Source organism: Acyrthosiphon pisum, chromosome X (assembly GCF_005508785.2).
Source record: "Acyrthosiphon pisum isolate AL4f chromosome X, pea_aphid_22Mar2018_4r6ur, whole genome shotgun sequence".
In the NCBI taxonomy this organism is placed as follows: Eukaryota; Metazoa; Arthropoda; class Insecta; order Hemiptera; family Aphididae; genus Acyrthosiphon; species Acyrthosiphon pisum.
In genome coordinates, this window is record NC_042493.1 from 25,503,141 (window position 1) to 25,524,618 (window position 21,478).

The following is a 21,478-nucleotide window of genomic DNA, read 5'->3' on the forward strand; positions in this document are numbered from 1 at the left end:
TATACTTTCTATACTATTTAATATCTACTGTGTAGACATGTATTGTAGTTTAGTCTTATCGTGTTCTGATAAAATTACATTTTTATCCACAACATGCATATTATACGAAAATAATAAAATTACGATAACGATTAACGAAAAACGATAAAGCATTATATTACATTTCTAATTAAAACTTAAAATAATTAATTTCTATGTTAATAAAACTATATCACTTTATCCGTACGTATATACTATAGCTATTAATTAAATGAAATAATAATGCATAACATGGATACAGCATTCATATCTACACGAAACTTACGTGTATTGATCAAAATAACGGAGAGAGAAACAATGATTCTCACTCGCACAGAAGCTTCTGAACCTAGGCCATAAAAAAACAAACAAGGGTGAAAAGAGGTGCAATGATTTTTTTTTTTGGAAATCACCTACGTATATTTTATTAAGTATACCTATATATAGGTACTTATATGACTATACATAATATGGATATATCTATATTCTCTGCAAACACCCTTGGATTTCTCAAGTGTTTGCTCTTTAAGCATATTGGCAAACCCATATGGCTATATCTCTTCATTTATATTTTATATACATTCACCTATTGGTAAAATTTTATTTTAAGGGGACGTTACAATAACATTTGTTGTCTCCGTCTTACAAGTGCGTAACATAGCAAATTTAACGCTCAGCAGAACACGTTTATCGCCGTAAATTTAAAAATTAGAGTGAATTGGATACCAATAAAATTACCAAAATGTTTGGGACTTATAATTTTTTTTTTTTTTTGGGGGGGGGCTTAAGCCTCTTAGCCATCACTTTTAGTAACGCCCTTGATATTTAGGTATTTAGGTATTTACTAATTACGTAGTTATTAGTAGCCCAATAGGGAAATGTTTTATATTTAAATAAATATTTTTCTTTATTAAACTATCTACACATTTTTCAACATCTATATAAAGCAATTTATATTTATATTGGTATCATTCGTGTTAAATATTTAAAAATAAATAATATATTATGTAGGTATACCTATATTTACGAACAAATTGTTTGATCAATTTCTTGCTACAACTTTTAAAATAATGATAGGTAGGTAAGTAATTTCCAATAAAAACACAATGTCGCTTCTATATAGATACAATAATAAATAAAAATACCATTTATAGTCAATAATACTCTATATTATACAGTAAACATACATTTCCTACCCACGCGTATAACGTAAATAAAAATTATAAATTATAAGTTAAAAGTATCATCATCGTATTATACATTTAATATTACATGGTGATTATATATAGGTATATAGCTACGGATTTTTATTCCTTAAAAGTTCACAATGTTTTAATCTAAGTATGTGATTTTGATAGGCATTTCCAAAAAAAAAATATTTAAAAATAAAAATATATTTTGTTCGAGAATTAAATTTACGATATTTCAAATTGAAAAATTTGTATACCTAATGTGCAGTCCCCTTAAAAATAACGGGAGATCATCGTTATTAATTGTAGGCATATGTAGCCAATGTAATAATGTTTTTAATTACCTGCCTATAGGATATAATATTATGAATTTAAATAATTATATTACGACATTACGTATATAATAAGCTAGCTGTATAATATATGTATATACCTATATATTATATGCATTCCCGCATGACCAAATGTTCAAACAATTTTGTCGCATGCCATTAAAAAATAATATAACGTTAAATTTTTAATCGTTAAAGCGGCTGACTTGAGAATATTATCAGAATAATTATGTATTTTAATATTTATAATTTACATACGTATAACATTGCTACTGTGGCATAGTAATTACCATAAAATCGAGAAAAACACTGCGTTATCGTCTATTTAAATTATTTATGTGCTTATTGTATTACAACTATATACATTTATACCTCATATAGGTGGTTATTACATTTTATTTCTAATTATTTAATGTAGTGCATTTGTTAAAATTAGGTATTATAACTAGTTTGAGTACAGAAACATTAACTGCATGTCTACCTATATGTATAGAAAATAATACAGAAAATATCATAAATAATCATACCTTTCTCTTGTAGTAAAATTTGATTTATTATAAGAAATAATATAGATATATGATATAGTATAAAATACTATAAATCATATTATAATCACTTGCCAGAGACGGCTGTCGGCTTAGCCAGTGACCTATTGGCATTTGGCATTAGCATTGACCTGGACAACTATCAACTATATTATACATTTATTTGTATAAAATAATCAGTGGGTAGGTTATTCATTTTATAAATTCTACCTATAGCCTATAGTTTTACATAAATAAACTGCCTAGTAAATAAATTAGTTAAATATTGTTTAATACGTCCACAACTATATGGTTGGAAATGTTTAATTATTGTTTAAATCGTTTAAAACCAATACCGGCTATACATGTCCTATATAAGTCAAAAAAATGTTCTAGAAAAAATTTACGTAGAGAGAGGGGGGGAAATGATGATAATACAAAAAAAAATATTTATATGTTTAAACTTAAAAGTGTTAAATACTTATCTCAAAACTCATAAAATATTTATATACCTACATTATTTCATGTACTATAAATACAATTTAGTTACTTGGTCTAGTAAATTAAGAACAATGAAAAGATCATACTAATTAAATAACATATCGAAATTATAATTTATTAAAATATTAAAAATACTTAAGGATTTTATTATATGAATTTAAATTAAAATAATTAATTTTCAATCTTCCATAAAATTATAAAAATGGTAAATAACTTATTAATTAACAATTTATTTTATATAATTAAAATGAAATAAAAAATGATCAATTTCAATAATTTCTATTTTTATAACATTTCATCATAAAAGAGTTTAAAAATTACAAAGATTTCATTCTTGCTTTTTTCTCTGCAAAAGTTTCAATAACTGAAACAAAATCTTATGATGATGTAATATCACTTTTAATAGTTAACAAAGACAAACCGTCCAAACGTTCTTGTGTCATATAAGACCTGAGTGTTTTAATTCTTTTTAATGGAGAAAAAGATCTCTCACTGGAACAGTTAGTAGTTATGTTAATACTTAGTACACGGCATTGTCAAGTTATATTTGCAATAATATTTCAATATTAGGAAATGTATGACGTATATCCTTTTACGTAAATATTTCAATTGACTTTGAGGGTTTACTACTTTACATGTGGATTCTGGAAAAACCGAGGGAAAAACTATTTCTTTCAGTTCTTGAAATTGTATACATATACGGCAACATTGGACTTCAATTACTATACTAGTTTATTTATAACATTTAATGTTTTTTCCGTATTCATTTCCGTGAATAAGAAAAACTGAATGTAGCATGACGTATATAATATTGTCAAAATCGAATGAAATATAAACCAGTGGTTCTAAAAATGGTAGTTGTATGAGCGAAATGCTCATAGCGTCACTAACGACGGGTTAATCTTTAAATACTGGCCTTGATGAAATCTATAAATAGTTATTAGGCATCAAATATATCCGATGTTCAAACAATTTTCTATTATTATTATTTTAATATTTTGTGATGGTAACTGATTAGCAGTGGGGTGTGGAATGACAAAAATAACCAAAATTCAACTGACAATTTAATGATAAAAATATACTGAACTTTGACAGTTGGTTTTACATTTAACAAAATACATATTTGTGGAATTAATTTTAAAAAAAAATTTTCTACAACCTACGGAGACCGGGGCCCCTCAGAAATTGGGGGCCAAGTGCAAGTGCTCCATCTGCACTTGCGTAAATCAGGGCCTGGCTTCTAGAGTTATCCACACAAATTGTCTGATAACTTGAAGATATAGGCTAAAAATAATGCCTGAACGACCTTTATTATTAATTATTTATTAGCCTGAAATGTTTTCTCAGGCCACCCTGTCATACTTGATGTAATATTTACAATAACAGTACCCAAAGAATTACTAATGTAGTCGTTTAAGTATACACTACCTATTTACCTACCTAAAACTATGATTTTTTCGTAAATTGATTGACCGGTAACGGGTACCTAATCCCCAATTGTCCTATATATTTTTAATATTTAATTATTATAGTTTAATATAAATTATAATAGTATATATCTATAATATATATTTGAATCTATAACATATTGGTGGACGGTAGTATTATTGTAAATATAACAATGTAGATGATATGTTCAATGTTGTAATAAAATGATAAATTAATAATTGTAGGTACCTAAACTGTAATATTTATTAAAATAGACAACTAGGCATAGGCGCAAATAGGGAGGGCTTTAGGGGCTAAGCCCCCCAAAAATGTCCATAGCCCTCCCAAACATTTCCTGCATTTTGTTTTAAGCTTATTCAATATTATCAAAATAAGGCCCTATTAGCTCTATTACTCTATTATCCCCCCCCCAAATCTCAAACGCTATTTGCGCCTATGCAACTAGGTACCTACCTATGCATTTTTAATTCATATAGGTATCTTAAATAATTATTAACTTATATTTAAATTAATTTCACCAGAGTGTCAAGAATATTAAATAATAATTAATAATTATTAACTACCTATTTTATACTTTTAAATTTTAACATGATTGTAAATAGGATTTTAAAACATATATGTATTATACTTATTATCTTCAAAAAAAATAAGAGCGAGAATAACAACAAATAGTGCCTAATGAGAAATGGCTAATTATATTATAATTTGTAGGTATGTAAAGGTAATAGGTATGTATATTCCTGAAACAGTTGAATCTCTTTTATCATTAGATGTCTATAGTTAGGTACAACGTAGGTACATGACTAAACTACTAAAGTGTATATACTTTGAAATTCGTACAATCTTACTGCACAGCAAAATATAGGGAGATGTATACGATTGTACGGACTGCCATAGTAAGATTGTATCCAACAAGAGGCTGATAAAAATGTCAAATGAATAGACCAAAGACGATATTCAGCTGGATAGCCAGGGCCATAATATATTTCTGGCTATTCACTGAAACAACATTATGTACATTTCAAAAATGAATGGGATAAATGAAAAAGCTTCGTACGACCTCTACAAATTTAATTGCAGGATGAAACCGTATCACAATATTATACGTAGAACAAAAAACTAATTGAGTATTTACAACTCGCGTGGCACTTAACAGAGCAGTAAACATTATATTCAAATATATTTTTATTTTCATTGTTTGTAAAATATAGTGAATTTGGTCTTCGGTGTATTATTTGAATAATTCGTCCATACTCTCTCTAAAAAAATAGTGATCTTAGAATTAATATCAAGTAAATAATTGTTCACTATTCTTTTAAAATAATGTATTCATATACCTATAACTTATGTATGAAACAAAGAGTGAGTAGAGAAAAAGATGGAGAGTGAGAGAGAGTGATGGAGAGAGAATATCCAGATAGTGAAAAAGAGAGATAAGTTGTTGAAACAATACATTTATGCATTGTGCATTTCATAAGTTTCATTATTTAAATTTAGGTAGGTAACTCAGTACCTATATACTATATACCCATTTTTTTATTTTTTTTTTTCTATGAATATCAATTAAGTTTTATTTGTTGGGCCAAAAAGCGTGACAATTTAATACAAGGCTCCTGATATATTGTTACAAAAGCAGTAGAAAAATATTAAAAATACATAGGCACAATTTTTTTTATAAGCATATAAATTTCGAATTTTGAAAAAATGTATCAAATTTAAAATGTAAAAATTATTTTGTAGTCAAAAATTTATAAAATGTTCAACTTTTTTACGTATCCACCTTTTTTAAATTACGAACTTACAACATTCAGTTTTAATTTCATCTTTGAAAGCAAAATATTTAGATAGGTAGAGTATTACGAATTACGATACCTACACTAAAGTCGAATTTAGGAGTTAGGTTAGCTTAGTTGCCTAGTTACTAACTTAACCCAATCTTAATAATTAAAAATATATGTTGTTATAGCTTAGATTAGTAACCTAACAAAACCTAAATCGTGATCTTAAATTTACTGTACATTTATTGAAAAAGTATGCATTTATGGTCTTAAATTAAAAACCCTAAAATATGATAAATAAAAATAGTATTTTTTGATTTATAGTAGAATATATATCAAATTTATTACTATAGGTCAGCATTAAAATGAATAAATATAGAAAAAAAATTCGCAATTTAATAACTATTTGATTCCTAATTATTATACTATAGGAAATGTAATTATTGTAAAATTAAGTATACATTCGGAAGATTTATCCTTGAAAGTCAGCAATATTCACTCCAAACCCCCTTAAAAATAAATTCTAGGATCGCCCCTGTCTATGTCAAGTTTACTATATTTTATAGCATAAAAACAACTTAAGAATTTATGGATTCTATAAGCGGTGTGCCTAATATAGTAAATAAATTGACATTAAAAAAAGATGTCTGCGTGTTAGATTTTTTTTGCCTAAAATAAAATGCTACTTAATGTTAATTCTTGAACTTACGAATGGGCAAGTCTTATATAGTACTAAATGTGTTATACAAAAGATAAATAAAAATAATATTGATGCGAGAACTCCAACTTAATTAATAAGTGTAAATTATACAATATAAAATATAGGTTATTATAATATTATGTTCTAATAATGCTACGCAACTTTAGTTACATAATGACCTTATGCCCTTATAGCAGTATAAAGTGTTAGAGTATTATAGGTACCTATATTATATTATTATAAATTATAATATAATACAGTAATCAGTTAACATTATTAAATATTAGTACAAGTTTAATTTTAAAGGACGCAGTGTACATTGTATATATCCATAGGTACTATATAATATTAAAACATGATTCTGTCAACTTTTTTGTCTTGTGTGAAATATGAGAATGGATGTTATTAATTTATTATATTACAGTAATAAAATACATATATACTAAATGGTTAGCTCCTAGATATATGATATATGATATACCTATTATATATATCGTTATTCAATTTCTATACCTATGCATTATATGCGAATATATGCGATGTTCGTTTATTTATATTTTCACGTAAATATATTTATATTGTGTACACGCAGTATACTAAGTAGTAAGTACACACTACTAGTATACTATTCATGTTGTTTATTTTTGTGATAGGTACCTACATGTTATTAAATATTATTATATCGTCAACGGGTAATATAAATGTGTTTTTATTATTTGAATTTCACATGAATTTGTTAACGCAAGTACGCAACCACTCCCAATAATTTAATTAGTTAAAACAGTGAACAGTTAAATTTATAAGCACTCTGTATCTGTAATTATGTTATACTATAATAAATTGTAATTTTTACTAGAATCGGGTCATAGGCACTACTAGACTTCTAAAACGTGAGATAATTATAAATGCCTCACAGATCTGTTTGGGGCTTTGCCTCTCCTCCCACATGACCTATTACCAAATTACACAATCTTGCAAGTTATAAATCTACAGTAATAATCAATACTTGAAAAATTTTAACACAATTTAACACACTTCATATTAATGATAATGACGAACTATAATATAATATGTATAATACATTTTTTATTAAAATATTATTAAGATTTTACCGATAAAACTTATGGTGAATTACCAGTTATACTTAGGCTACTATCTATTTAGAACTTTTTGATATGACCTATTAGCTAAAAATTGGGTAATTTGAGTAATCCATTTTTCCGTAATATGTATCGTAATGCTAATCAGTAATCATCCATCCATTATAGGAATATGTAACTTAACAATTGAGTATAAATATTTTATTTTCATATAACTTATTACTAGTATTATTATTCATCAGAAATGTCGGAATGGACTATAGGAAATTAAGAACTGATACTTTTTCGGTTTTCAATAATCTTGTTATGTAGTACAAAAATACTGCACAATTTAAGGAAAAAATATAGGCAAATTATTGATTTTGTTGACTTGTCAGTGTTTGAAAATCATACCTCGCTAATTTGTGGCAAAAGTGGGAAAAATAACGAAAAAACTATAACTCAAGTTCATTTAGTTTAAGATTTCAAAAGATCAATAAGTTAGAAGTTAACAGTTACAAATCATAAATTAAACTCGATAAATTAAAAGTTGTTACGAAAAAAAAATATTAACTTAATTAAGTATAAAAAAGTTAATCTACTTTTTTTAATTAGGACCTATGTGGAACATAAAGATTGAATGCGTTCTTTCTAATTTCCTGAATTATAATAAACAATTTTATTGAACTTTTATCGTAGGAATTGTAGGTAGAGTACTAGAGTGTATAAAATATAAATACCTATTTTACAATAAATGATTATTGAATATTTAAGCTATACACATCTTCAATTAATAATTTAACAAATATTATTTTTTTTATATCAAATAGCAATTGAAGGTATAATATAATATTTTGCCTATCTAATCTACTAAAATATATATCTATATACAAAATTATTTTATCAAGAACAAAACTAAAATGTTTATATTATTATAATATTAGGTTAGGTATTTTTATTGTAATATTAATATTTACGTATAAAAAACCATAAAGATGAATATTTTTTTTTAACTTGATGGACTATTTTTATATCAACTGAGAAACGCTAAGTTATTACAAATGTCAATCACATAGTTAAGGTAATAAGTTAATAAGAAATTAAGCTAACTAGTAAATAATACCCACCTTTGATTTGTAGTGAAAAGTAAAAGAACATTTTATAGAGTGTGTGAGAGTCTAATCAGGAAATTTTATCGCCTATATGAATGTTTTTTTTAATCAGTGCACAACCGTACACGTAGGTACCTACATATTAAAATTTTAAATATAATATATTATAGTCATTATTAAATTATTCGCTATTTCACTACCTACCATATCTATATACACCACGATATATGCCTAAATATACGCGTTAATAGATCTGCCATATATTTATATTATATTTCCATATAGCTTAATATACATAATCATATAATATATATACCTACCTACATAGTATATAACAATAAGTTATAGCTAATATAGTAATATAACGTCTATTAACTTAAATATGTAAGTGTATACATACAGCATAACAGTATAGTAGCTGGTATAATATTGAAATTTAACACGCAACCGCCGTACGTGTTGGTACCTATATTATTATGGAAAATTAAATATCATATTATTATATATTAGTGTAGTATTTACCTACTATATTGACGATCACCGGATCGCGAACACTTTCGAACACACAATTATTATACTCACCAGGCACACGAATATACCATACTCCTATTATAGTCCTATTATATATGTATATAATATTAAAAATACCTATTATATATTTTTATTGTGTAATAATGATAATAATAAGAATGTTTTAAATTATTAAAAATTTTTTTATATATATATATATATATATTATATTAATTTATACAAGTACACTATACAGAGTGATAGTAGGCGTTACTGTTTTTGGAAGTATTGACGATAGTATTTTTCTTTTGATAATTTAAAGTCATTAAAAGACAAAATGTTTTAAAATGACAGCATAATATAATATATAATTAATATACCCACACTATTAATTTTATATTCCGAAAAGAATATTATTTCTAAATATTTTTTCTTATATAGGTACTATTATAATTTCTTTTCAAATTTTGTTAAACTTAAAATATTTATAAGTTATAAGTTGTATATGTTGTAAACTTGTAATTAATTAGGTACCCAACTATTTGTTTGAAATTTAAATTACAATTCTCAAAAGGACGTTTATCTGCTTTGGAAATTAAAAATCTTTCACAATGTCATTCATAAAAGTACCTAAAAAAATTAAAATTTGCACAATGATAATAAAAATATACCTATAACATATAGGTGTAATATTTTATTAATAAAATGTTGTTTTGTATAATGACTATATAGTGACTCAACTATTAACATTTTGAATTTGTTGAAGCCTACAAAGTACCCCGATGGACCTTTGTCCCTATCCCTCTTTTAACTGCCTATATTTATTATAAGAATAATAAATAACATAATAATTATTTTTACTCTAGTTTCATTTTTACCTCAATTATTATTACTACCTAATGAAAATGTTACGACTTGTTTCAAGTCTTACTTAAAAAACTTAAAGTCGGAAATATCATTATTTACCAAGTTTTCAAAAAGGTGAATTAGTAGGTATAAGGTACCTAATGAACTGTAATAATTAGAGTTATCCACGGTGGACAAATATAAAACTTGCATAGGTACAACAAAATAGTATAAATACATGTCTTTACAAAACCGTTTATTAAATATGTATACAAATTACAAAGTACCATTCTTGTGTCTTATATTGAATTTATGTCTATTGAGCGATGATACCGTTGGCATATATGCCTTTGAATATGTGCATGTAATGTAGGTACCTACAATATTTTATTGAGCAATATGTTAGTGCTTTATTATTATTTATATTACCTATATGAGTTCGATAACTAATTTTTCTTTGTGGAACTATAAGGAGTTTGGGGACCTCTCCTGGCTAAGCTCAGCTCTCCCTAGTTGTGATTATGATTTCATATTATATTATTATGTAGTTATCTGAAAAATATTTCCAAAAACGTTAATTATTTCAAGCCGATGAGTGTTTACTTATTACTATTAAAAGAATCACTCTGTATAAACTGAAATAGACGTGCGCGATGCGACGACCTTCATCGGAAAATTTCCGTTTCAATTAATGGTGTGAATAATAACATGATGACGTAGGTACCGTACTACATATTATTATGAACAAAATAATGACACAGATACCTAACGTACTGTTATTGTTACGCTGTATCCCACCACACAGACTAAAATATGACAGTATTATTAAATTATTGGTTTATTATAATTTTATCTTCTACCTAACTAGGCGTAAATGCGTTTCAATATTTATAAATTGGGGCGCACACGAATTGCGTACCAAAACACGTAAACGAGCTTTTTTGAATGAATTTCGTCCGGGACGCAATTCATGTTACCTTTTTATCTATAGTTGAGTGGTTCCTAAAGTAATATTAAAATAATAAAGATTTCAGGTTATATAAAAAATTGAAACTGTAAAACATAAAAAAAATTAAATTGTAAAAATATAATACCATAGTATAAATCCTCATATATTCACGTCATATTTAAAAAAAAAATTTTAATTATAAAAATATAATATCATAGGTAGTACAAATCATAAGTCATAAACACATATTATTTCAATTTTGTCTGTAGGTATTTGTATTTATAACTTTGGTGTTGTACCTGCTATGTACGATGTTATCTTATATAGTGCGTCTCGCATGTAATCCATAGTTACATATTGATTGGAAAGTCTGTAATATTTTTTCAAAAATATCTATAGAAGTACAAACCATTAAAAGCTAGTTTGCATATAGGTAATAATATTTTGTTTGTAAAATTATTTAATTTTTATATTATATAATAGCATTAACATAAATGTAAACATAACTCATACCTAAGTCTTTTACATTTTGTTATTATCAAAATAAACAATTTACAAATATTCAGCGGATTGATAGTCGGTGCCCGCGGAATTAATTTGTAAAAAAACTCGGTGAAGTTGAGATGCAATCGATAGATTTTTTACGGGTAAAAAGGTAATTTCGGCGCAATCGATATCGGATATACGCCCTTGCGCTTAGGCAACACTTTACATATAGATGGCCAGGTGGGTGGGTATTAGAAGAAGAAAAATAGGACATTTTATGGGTTGGTATAACAATATTACAAGGGGTAGGTTAGTAGGTCCCCATATAACCAAACACTATTTATATCAGTGGGGTGTCTCAAAAAAAAAAAAAATATAAAAAAATAGTGTTCCTCAAATAATTTTAGGTGACCTACGCCTCATAACATTATTATACTTACCTATAAAATGCCTTATTTTCCTTCTATCAATACCCACCTACCCATATTTAAGATGTTGCCTAAGTAACACTTGGACTCCATGTTACACGCCATGACTTAGGTACTATATAGGTATATTATAAAATTGTATAGCTTACCTAACTATACACCTAGTTTCAATATGGTATATACGACAATCTTTTAACTTTAACAACAAAGCCTCATATTTAAAACCCATTGAAAAAATTAAATAACCATTAATCTTAGGCACCTACGATAACTAAGATGCTATCTCAGTAATTTAAGGTTTTATTGTTTGTTAAAACTATCGTGAACGGTAAATAATGTATGCTTGTTAGTTGTTTGTAGGTACTTTGTACAATTGTACCTACTTTTTGTCAATTCTAAGGATGGGCCTTATAATTTGATCATACCTATCCTGAAAATGGACATGAGATCGATCAGGCCAAATAATTTTAATATCAATAACTTTAATTCCAAATTATCAACATTTAAAATGTTATAAATTTCAAATAATTTAAATCAAATTTATAGAAGGTGGGAAACAATTGATTCGCTGCAGATTTACCTAACACAATTCACAATAGTAGACATTATAACAAATAGGTATGCATTAAAATATTATTTAAGTAAGAGTTTTAAATTCCCAAGAAAAGTAATTTCTAAACGAACATTTTTTTGACTTTTATAGAAAATAAAACTAAAAAAAGGTGGGTAAGTGGATGTCGCTCTGCTGTACAGTAGGTTATAAGTGGGTCACTGTAATGGATGGTGTTAAATTTGAATTCAATGATATAATATCATTGTACTTATAAGAAAAACAATTTTGAGCGAAAACGCTCAGTCAGCCTATGATTTTAATAAGTATATTTGATGATATTATTGTAGTTGCGTGACGCTGGCACCCGCAAGTATGAATTTCAACTCAAAAACCACATCAGTAATTGTTATACAATTTGTACGAATTTGTAACCACAATTCCAAAATTTGTACACCCTCCCGTCGCCCGTAAAATCCAAAAACGATTTCCGGGTGCCAGCGTCACGTGATGCTCGTCGGACGATACACCGGTTGCTGACCACTCAACTACCTATACAGTGTAAACTATATGTAAATACAAATATAATATAAACTAGAACTAATAGCCAAAGTAACTAACATCAAAAAAAATTAATAAAATAAAAATAAGTAATTCGTACTTAGGTACTTGAAATATTTTAAGTGTATTTATATTATTTATTAATATTGTTTACGTGGAACCTTGTTTTAAATTTTTAATGCTTGCCTGTAAAAGTTAAACATTTTATACATTTTTAACTAAAAATAATTATTCAAATTTAAATTTGATAAATTTTGTCAAAATTCGATCTTTAAATGCTTATAAAAAAAAAAATGTGCGTATGTATTTTTAATATTTTACAACTGCTAAGTATTGTAAAAATATATCAGGAGCCTTGTATTAAATTTTTACGCTTTTTTACCAAACAAATACATTTTTATTGATATTTATAGAAAAAAAAAAATTGAAAACTGACAATGTCCGTAAACAGCTCAAAAAGAGTCAAAATATTTTCAAAATTTCATGGTGTATAGAAAATGAAAATATGAAAATTCAGTGAAATTGTCATGTATCTAAGGTTATTCGTTTTTGAATTACCTACAACGAAATAACAAAATCTGCTACATGAGATATGGAGTGTAAAATCTTGTAAAAATATGAAATTCAAACACTCATAAAAATTTAATTTGATTAGCTCGAAGATATTTTTTTTTGATAAAGATTTGAACTTATGAATGATCATGTATTACATTTTCAAATCTTAGATTTAAAAATGAAAATTTTTATGAATTTCTAACTCAAAATAATTTGCAAATTTTCGTCATTTTTACGTATTTTGTCAATATTTGAACCTTAAATGCTTATAAAAAAAAAATCGTGACTATGAATTTTTAATTTTTTTCATCTGCCTTTGAAACAATATAAGAGGAATTTTCTATTAAATTTTCAAGCTTTTTTAACCAACAAATACAATTTTATTGATATTTATAGGGAAAAAACTAAAAATAATGGAAAATTAAAATGTCTGTAAAGAGCTCAAAATAAGTCAAAATATTTGGAAAATGTTATGGTGTATAAAAAATGCTAATATAAACATTCAGTCAACATTTCATGTACCTACGGAAATCTGTTTAAGAGTTGCATCAAAAACCAAAATCAATTTTGTTAAAAACAGATTTTGCGTAAAAATTACCGTTATTCCTTAATTTGTCTTTTGTTTTTTCCAGCACTTTTGAAAATTACTAGATAAATGACCTCCCAAAGTACCAATTAGATTCACTTTCCTATCAGAAAAGATACTGTTGAAGAAAATCCAAGCACTTTTACTGTCCTAAAAGGTGATGACAGACACACAAATAAAAAAACACGCATCATTGTAAAATCAACACTCAGAATCTAAAAGGTGGGCAAATGGGTGTCGCACTGTTTTGCAGTAGCTTACCAGTGGGTCACTGTATAATGGATGGTATTAAATTTGATATAATATCATCGTATAAGAAAAATGATTCTGATCTGATTTTCTCTCTCCTTTAGATTTTCACCCAGAATGAATAGTCATCAAATTTGAAATCGAATTATTCTTCTACTGTATATTGTATAATTGTTATTATTGTACCTATATCATGTATATCAGACAAAAAAAAAATTAACACATCATTGTATAAAATCAATACATTCATCGCTCCACTCAGATCTGAATAATTAAGGTTTGTATCTTAAATGTATGACTTTACGCTTAACTTTTTACATTTTAGAAATAAAAAGGTGGGTAAGTGGATGTCACTCTGCTGTAGGTACAGTAGGTTACAAGTGAGTCCCTGTATAATGGATGGTATTAAATTTGAATTCAATGATATAATATCATTGTATAAGAAAAACGATTCTGAGTGGAGGCGATATGTCAGTCTAGGTATAAGACATATTATTATAATATAGTCTATGGTATTAGTATGGTATATACTTTAGAAGTTTCAAGTATACCCAAGAATAATATTATACAATAACAACAAAATAATTAAAATAGTTATTCTAGGTTTTTAATATGTAATTTTGTCCAAATTTGAACTTAAAATGACTATAAAAATAAACTGTGTAAATGTATTTTTTAGATTTTTTAGTAACAGAATTAATTATTGACGTGGAATCTTGTTTTAAATTTTCAAATCTTAGATACAAAAGTTGAACATTTTATAAATTTTTAACTACAAAATAACTATTCAAATTTAAATTTGATAAATTTTGTCAAAATTCGATCTTTAAATGCTTATAAAAAAAAATTGTGCCTATGTATTTTTAATATTTTTAACTGCTATTGTAACAATATATCAGGAGCCTTGTATTAAATTTTTACACTTTTTGGCCCAACAGATAAAACTATATTGATATTTATAGAAAACTGACAATATCCATAAAAAGCTCAAAAAGAGTCAAATTATTTTCAAAATTTTATCGTGTATAGAAAATGCTAATATGAAAATTCGATGAAATGTTCAAGTATCTGCAGTCATTCGTTTTTAATTACAATAAAATAAGAAAATCGCTACAACAGAAATCAAGTGAATATCAAATGTTGTAAAAATATGAATTTCAAAAGCTCATAAAAATTTAATTTGACTTGCTTGTAGTCATTTTTATTTAAAAAAGGTAGACAAACTTGTGAGGAATTTTGTATTACATTTTCAAATCTTAGATTTAAAAAGAAAATTTTTATGAATTTCTAACTCAAAATAATTTGCAAATTTTCGTCATTTTTACGTATTTTGTCAATATTTGAACTTAAGTGCTTATAAAAAAAAAGTTGCTCTAAAAACCAAAATCGATTTTCTCGAAAACAGATTTTGCGAAAAAATTCCCGTTTTTCCTTAATTTTTCTTTTGTTTTTCACGTTGCTTTTAAAAACTACAGGGAAATATTTACTTTTGACCTCCCAAAGTACCAACTAGATTCACTTTCCTATCAGAAAAGATACTGTTGAAGAAAATCCAAGCATTTTTACTGTCCTAAAAGGTGATGACAGACACAAAAAAAAAATAAAAAATAAAACACACATCATTGTAAAATCAATACATTCATCGTTCCACTTAGAATCTAAAATGTATTGCAAATATTCCTTAGATGTTAAAATAAAAATGTACATTTTTAACTATAAAATAATTTGTAAAATTTCCTAATTTTGATGAATTAAGTAAACATTTTTAGTTTTTTTTACGAAATAAAACATAAGTACCCATTGGTTATTAACGGGAAAACTTTTCCAATTAACATAAAAGTTTCATAGTCTAATTTATTTTGAAATGGTATCTATTTTGTATATTAAAAGAACTCACATTATTAAAATAATATACGTTTATTCAGTGGAAAATTAGAACATGTTTCAAAAAATTAATAAATTTTTGTAATAGGTCTGTAAAATAAAATTGTCGCAATAGGTAATAATTTAAATCAGAAATTTTTTTTAATCAGTTATCAAATTTTTCAGGCTTAAAATATTTTATTATAATTAATACTTGAATTTAAGTATACATCTATAGTAATAACTAGTACCTTAGTAATATTAAATTAATTATAAATTATTATGTCGCCTGTTGTATAGATTTTGTGGATACAATACTACTTCTTTATATTTAATAAAACAAACATTAATTAACATTAACTTTTATCATTGTAATTAAATTATGATTAAGCCTTGAACAAATTACATAAGCAATGTAATATTGCTTTATAATGAATAATGAAAACAATTTTTTTGTAATTTAATTTCGGGCAGAATGCTCAAAAATGTGTGTAGAATATTAAAAATAGGAAATAAAATTTAAATTTGATTTGCAATGATTCTAATGGTTCCCTTGATATTATTTATCACCTAATACTGGCACATTTATTATTATGATATACCGCGGTTATGAAAGGCGTTAAGAGGATGTCAGGCAATATTTGTTTTCTTACTCTGGCCTATGCAGAACATAGACAAGACACATTTATGCAGAATCATTTTTTCTATGTTTTTAAGTCACCAATTAAAAAAAGATAAAGAATAATAGGTATTTGTGAGGGAATGACATTTGTGACACAATTTGTCTAAATATTGTCTCTTAAACATAATTTAAATTTACAAATTTTTTTTGTTTATTTTGAGTCAAATTACAATAAAATGTAAAATCGATGTGTCATTCCCTTAAAAATATTATTCTCTATCTTTATTATAATGGGTGATTTTACTCTAAGATTACATAAAAACATAGAAAAAATTATTCTGCATTAATGTGTTTTGTCTATGTAGCGCGTAGGCTAGTGAGAGTAAGCAAATAGTGTGCTGACATCCTCTTCATATTTTAGACTACAATATAGTTTCACCATTTGTAAGAAAAAACTAGTCAATAAACTTGAAAAATGTTAGCAAATATGGTGTCAGCCAGGGACTAGTGTCATAGATTTACAATATACTATCACAACACATCAATATTTTACCTGAGAAAAAACAAAATAATTTACCAAAAATTGTTAATATATATTGTAAATAGTATAAAAAATATAAATGTTTATTGTATATAATATAACTAATAATCTATGTAGGTAATTAAAATAAAACAATAGGTACATTTAAAAAAAAAAAACCCCATATAAATTTGTATGTTACCTTTTAAATTTATAATACATTCTAATGATTATTACTTAATTAGTTAATTCTAATACTTAATTTAGAAATTTAAACTAAGTAAAAAATGTTATAACAATTTAATCATAGATTTAAGTTATTAATAAGAGAGAAAAATTAAATAACTAAAAGTTTTTAAATATTTTTATTTTAACATTAAATAATTTATTTTAACTTTCGTATAGTGTTTCTTATAATTAAAATGATTAATCTACACATGTGAAGTCACAGCACTAGAAACATTGACTGGTGGTAAATAAAATGATCGTATCTGGCGGTGAAGATCAGCTACTACTCTATCATCTTTTTCAAATGCCACTACACTTCTGGTAAACTTTATTATTCCTAAAAGGAAATAAATAAATAAATCTATTTTTAAATCAAGATAAACATTTATGTAAAATAAAATAATAGCGAATAAAACACTGTAAACCATGTTAAGAATAAGATAAAATAATATTTTTGTGTATATCAATCTTCTTATTGAAATTTAGTTTTACTTTGAGGTTGAGCCTTTGAAGTGGTTTAAAATAAGTGAGGGTGGCTAAAAATTTGATTAATATTGATAAAAATATTTGTTAATTTTAAGTATACTCTTTGTGTATGAATGTTAGCAGTTAAAAAAAACAACTAACGCTGTATACGTTCAGCCTTTCAGGGATCTACATACATATATACTAGAAAGTAGCAATCACTACGGAAAGTAGTCCTTGGCATCCAGAGTGTACAGAAATCAAATAATAAATTGCTGTTAAAATTTTTTTTTATAAATGTTTGTAATATGTATTAATTGAAAAATAATTAATAAGCGATAGCGATGCTGTCGATGTAATGCAATGTTGTCAATGCCACAAAAAAAAAGAGTTACCAAAAACAACTAACGTTTATTATAATACATTAGGTTAGGTAGAGGTTAGTGGCGTATACATAATTTTGGTATGTGTGGGATCAGAAAAAAAAATGATATACTATACTCCGGCCCACGAAAGTCAATACGTAAACCGCGCATCGATACTGACGTACGCGACGTCTGCCGACCAAATTTTCTCCCACCATAGTGCCATTCCCACCACTTGGCAATGTGAATACATCGGCTCATAAAAACACAACTAATTAATTGTGTTTTGGGGTGTTATATAATTTTCCATTTTGAATAAAAAAAACTCACAAAAAACTCGCAAAAAAATACGTTATAAACTTGTAACGTAAACGACACAAAAGACCAGTTATAAAAACGAATTAGTCGAATTTTGTAAGTGCCTTTATTGCTGTCGCTACGTATACACGAATGTCAACAACGGCTTCCGATCGGTATGATTCGCATATGGAAAGGGAATTGATGCGCAGCGACGGACGCGTAAGGTACTATATGTTGAAATCAAAGCACTCCTTCTGGTAGAAATTTTGTATACAGGATATAAAAAAAAATAAATAAACACCATTGTAAAACCAATAGCTTCCTCGCTCCGCTCAGATTTTAATTATTGGAAAGATACCATCTATCCCCCACGGCCCACTTTAATCACTAAACTGTAAACAATGACAAACATAAAATATATTTACACAGTATAACATATTATTAGTTATTTGAAAAACTGTAGTTCACAAAATTGTTATAAGTTTATGACATTAGAGGCATGTGCGGATAGGCAATTTTTATCCTAGCAGGAAATTTTAAAAAGGGCACAAGCTCAAAAAAAAGTAGTCAAGGAGTCATTGCGTCAAACAATATAAAAGGGCCCCATTGCCCAAATACGGAGGGGGCCCATTGGGAAATTATTAGCGACCCAGCATCCCAGTAGTCCTATCCGCCCATAATTAGAAGTATGGTGTACACTATTTATAATTATTTATATTTACCTTCTCGTCCTTCAGGAAGCCCATATTTTTTAATTACATCCATCTGAGTACTGACAACTATTGGATAAACATATTGCATAACTTTTAGCATATCATTACCAGCTTTACTCTTAGCATCTTCTAAATTCAACGCATTTTCACAGGTTGTAAGAGATTCTAGAATCTCAGCCAAAATAACTGAAATGTTTAAAAGACAATTAAAAAAGTATTAAAGTTATACAAACATAATATAATCGACTATTAAACTAAATAAAATAATTAGGTAAATCTAAAATATTAGTTAAATTAAAATTTTTATTTATGAATGTGTTAACAATTTGTATGAATCCTTCAATGTTTATATTAAATCATTGGTTTTAAGCTACTTAATGGTATTACATGACTTTTAAGAAAAAATTTAAATTATTATAAGTATTAAGCATTATACCTATACGTTTCCCTAATTTCAAGGCTTCAAATGTTACATGAACATTTAAAATTTTGTTGGTGGTACCTACTGGGATATAAAAAGGTTGAGAACCGCTGTATTAAATTGAATGTATAGGTACTGTTTAACCGCAATAATTAAATTAGGACAATAGTCAATAAGCCTTTAAGATATATTCTACATAATAAGAAATTAAAAAGGCTTTTTAAGCAATTCAAAGTGTGTAGAATTGCCTTGAGATTTTAGTTATTAATTCTGGTACCTATATAATCAAAAGTCCATATGTCTGTGTTCAAACAGGGTAAATCAAACGAGTAAAAATTAATGACATCTATATAAATGATATGCAATTTGAAAAAAAATTATAAATTATTTGTGTTCATTTTCATTACAAAAAAAATAGGTGCTGCTCGGATATGCGGTCTACAATCAAACACGTAGACCGCATACCTTTAATTTGCGGGTGCTGCTCGGATATGCGGTCTATAACCGTATACCTGACGAGCGATAAAAAAAATATTAAAAGATAAAATTGACCCAAATATGATTTGCTGGGTACGATATAGTTTTGTATTTTTCGCCTATATTTATTGTTAGGTACTAAAAGATAAAATCATTGAAATACCAGTGTGGTAGTGTAAATTTGTTAGTAATCTAACAGCCATCGATCAGTAATCTAACCGTGTATTAGTATGTATCATGAAATTAAAAGAGTTTTATTCGACCGTCGCCTGTAGTGAAGAAAATGCCACTGCGTTTTTAAGGGAGCATGGCTTATTAGACACTGCTGAAGATACATTACCATGCCGTAAGTGTGGTAGTGAAATGTTAACGCGACAAAACGCGATCGCAGGGGCGAATTTTGTCCGGTTCTTCAGTGCAAAAAAAAAAGGGTGTCAGACCTCGCGCAGTGTACGACAGGGGAATAAGTTTTTTCACTATGAAATAATTATACAAATAAATATACAAATATTTTAATTTTGGTTATTTATTTACGCACTACTATTACTATTTATTGTAAGTACACGAATTAAAGGTATACATAATATGTAGACCGCATATCCGAGCAGCACCAAAAAATATAGTTATTAACACTTTACTAATTTTTAATAATGTAATAGCTACATAGGTAATAATTTATTAGGTACCTCTCATAGTATTTGAATCAAACTGTAGAGACGTTGTCATTATTATTTCTTTGAAGGCAAAAATCAGAAATAAGCCAAACACATCCAACCACTTCTATGATTGTAAGGAAAACTTCGTATATTATTTAATTAATTCTGAAAAAAATATGAATACTTATAAAAACAAATACGTACCTAAAATTTATAAAATATATTATGACGTGTAGTATTTGTATGTGTGTACATCTGCCCGAAATTATCTATGCAATGGAAACTTGAGGTCTAAGTTATATATCCACTGTATGGCTGTATGTCACTCGACTTCAGATTTTAGACATGAATAATAATATGATAAATATGTAAAAAAAAAATTAATTAATAATCTAAAGCTAAATAATTGATAAACAATTTGATAAAACTAGTTAATATTAATCAC

General features: G+C 26.6%; 1 protein-coding gene across 3 annotated transcripts; it reads right to left on the bottom strand.

The window, feature by feature from the left end:
• Window positions 1-17,464: 17,464 nt before the first annotated feature.
• LOC100168646 (protein C10) lies at window positions 17,465-21,442 on the bottom strand. Of its 3 annotated transcripts, none has more exons than XM_008190331.3 (4): window positions 21,287-21,409; window positions 21,064-21,198; window positions 19,489-19,665; window positions 17,465-17,973 (listed from the first exon to the last, which is right to left on the bottom strand). In XM_008190331.3, exons 2-4 carry the CDS (start codon window positions 21,101-21,103, stop codon window positions 17,840-17,842), a joined length of 351 nt encoding a protein of 116 aa, XP_008188553.1. In that variant the 5' UTR covers window positions 21,104-21,198; window positions 21,287-21,409; the 3' UTR covers window positions 17,465-17,839.
• Between the last annotated feature and the right edge of the window lie 36 nt (window positions 21,443-21,478).

Coding starts and splice junctions, on each gene's coding strand:
- LOC100168646 (XM_008190331.3), bottom strand. CDS start 21,103: ATGACAACGTCTCTACAGTTTGATTCAAATACTATGAGAG. Junction 19,666..21,063: donor TGATTCAAATACTATGAGAG/GTACCTAATAAA, acceptor TAAACATTTCAG/TTATTTTGGCTGAGATTCTA. Junction 17,974..19,488: donor GCTTCCTGAAGGACGAGAAG/GTAAATATAAAT, acceptor ATTTCCTTTTAG/GAATAATAAAGTTTACCAGA.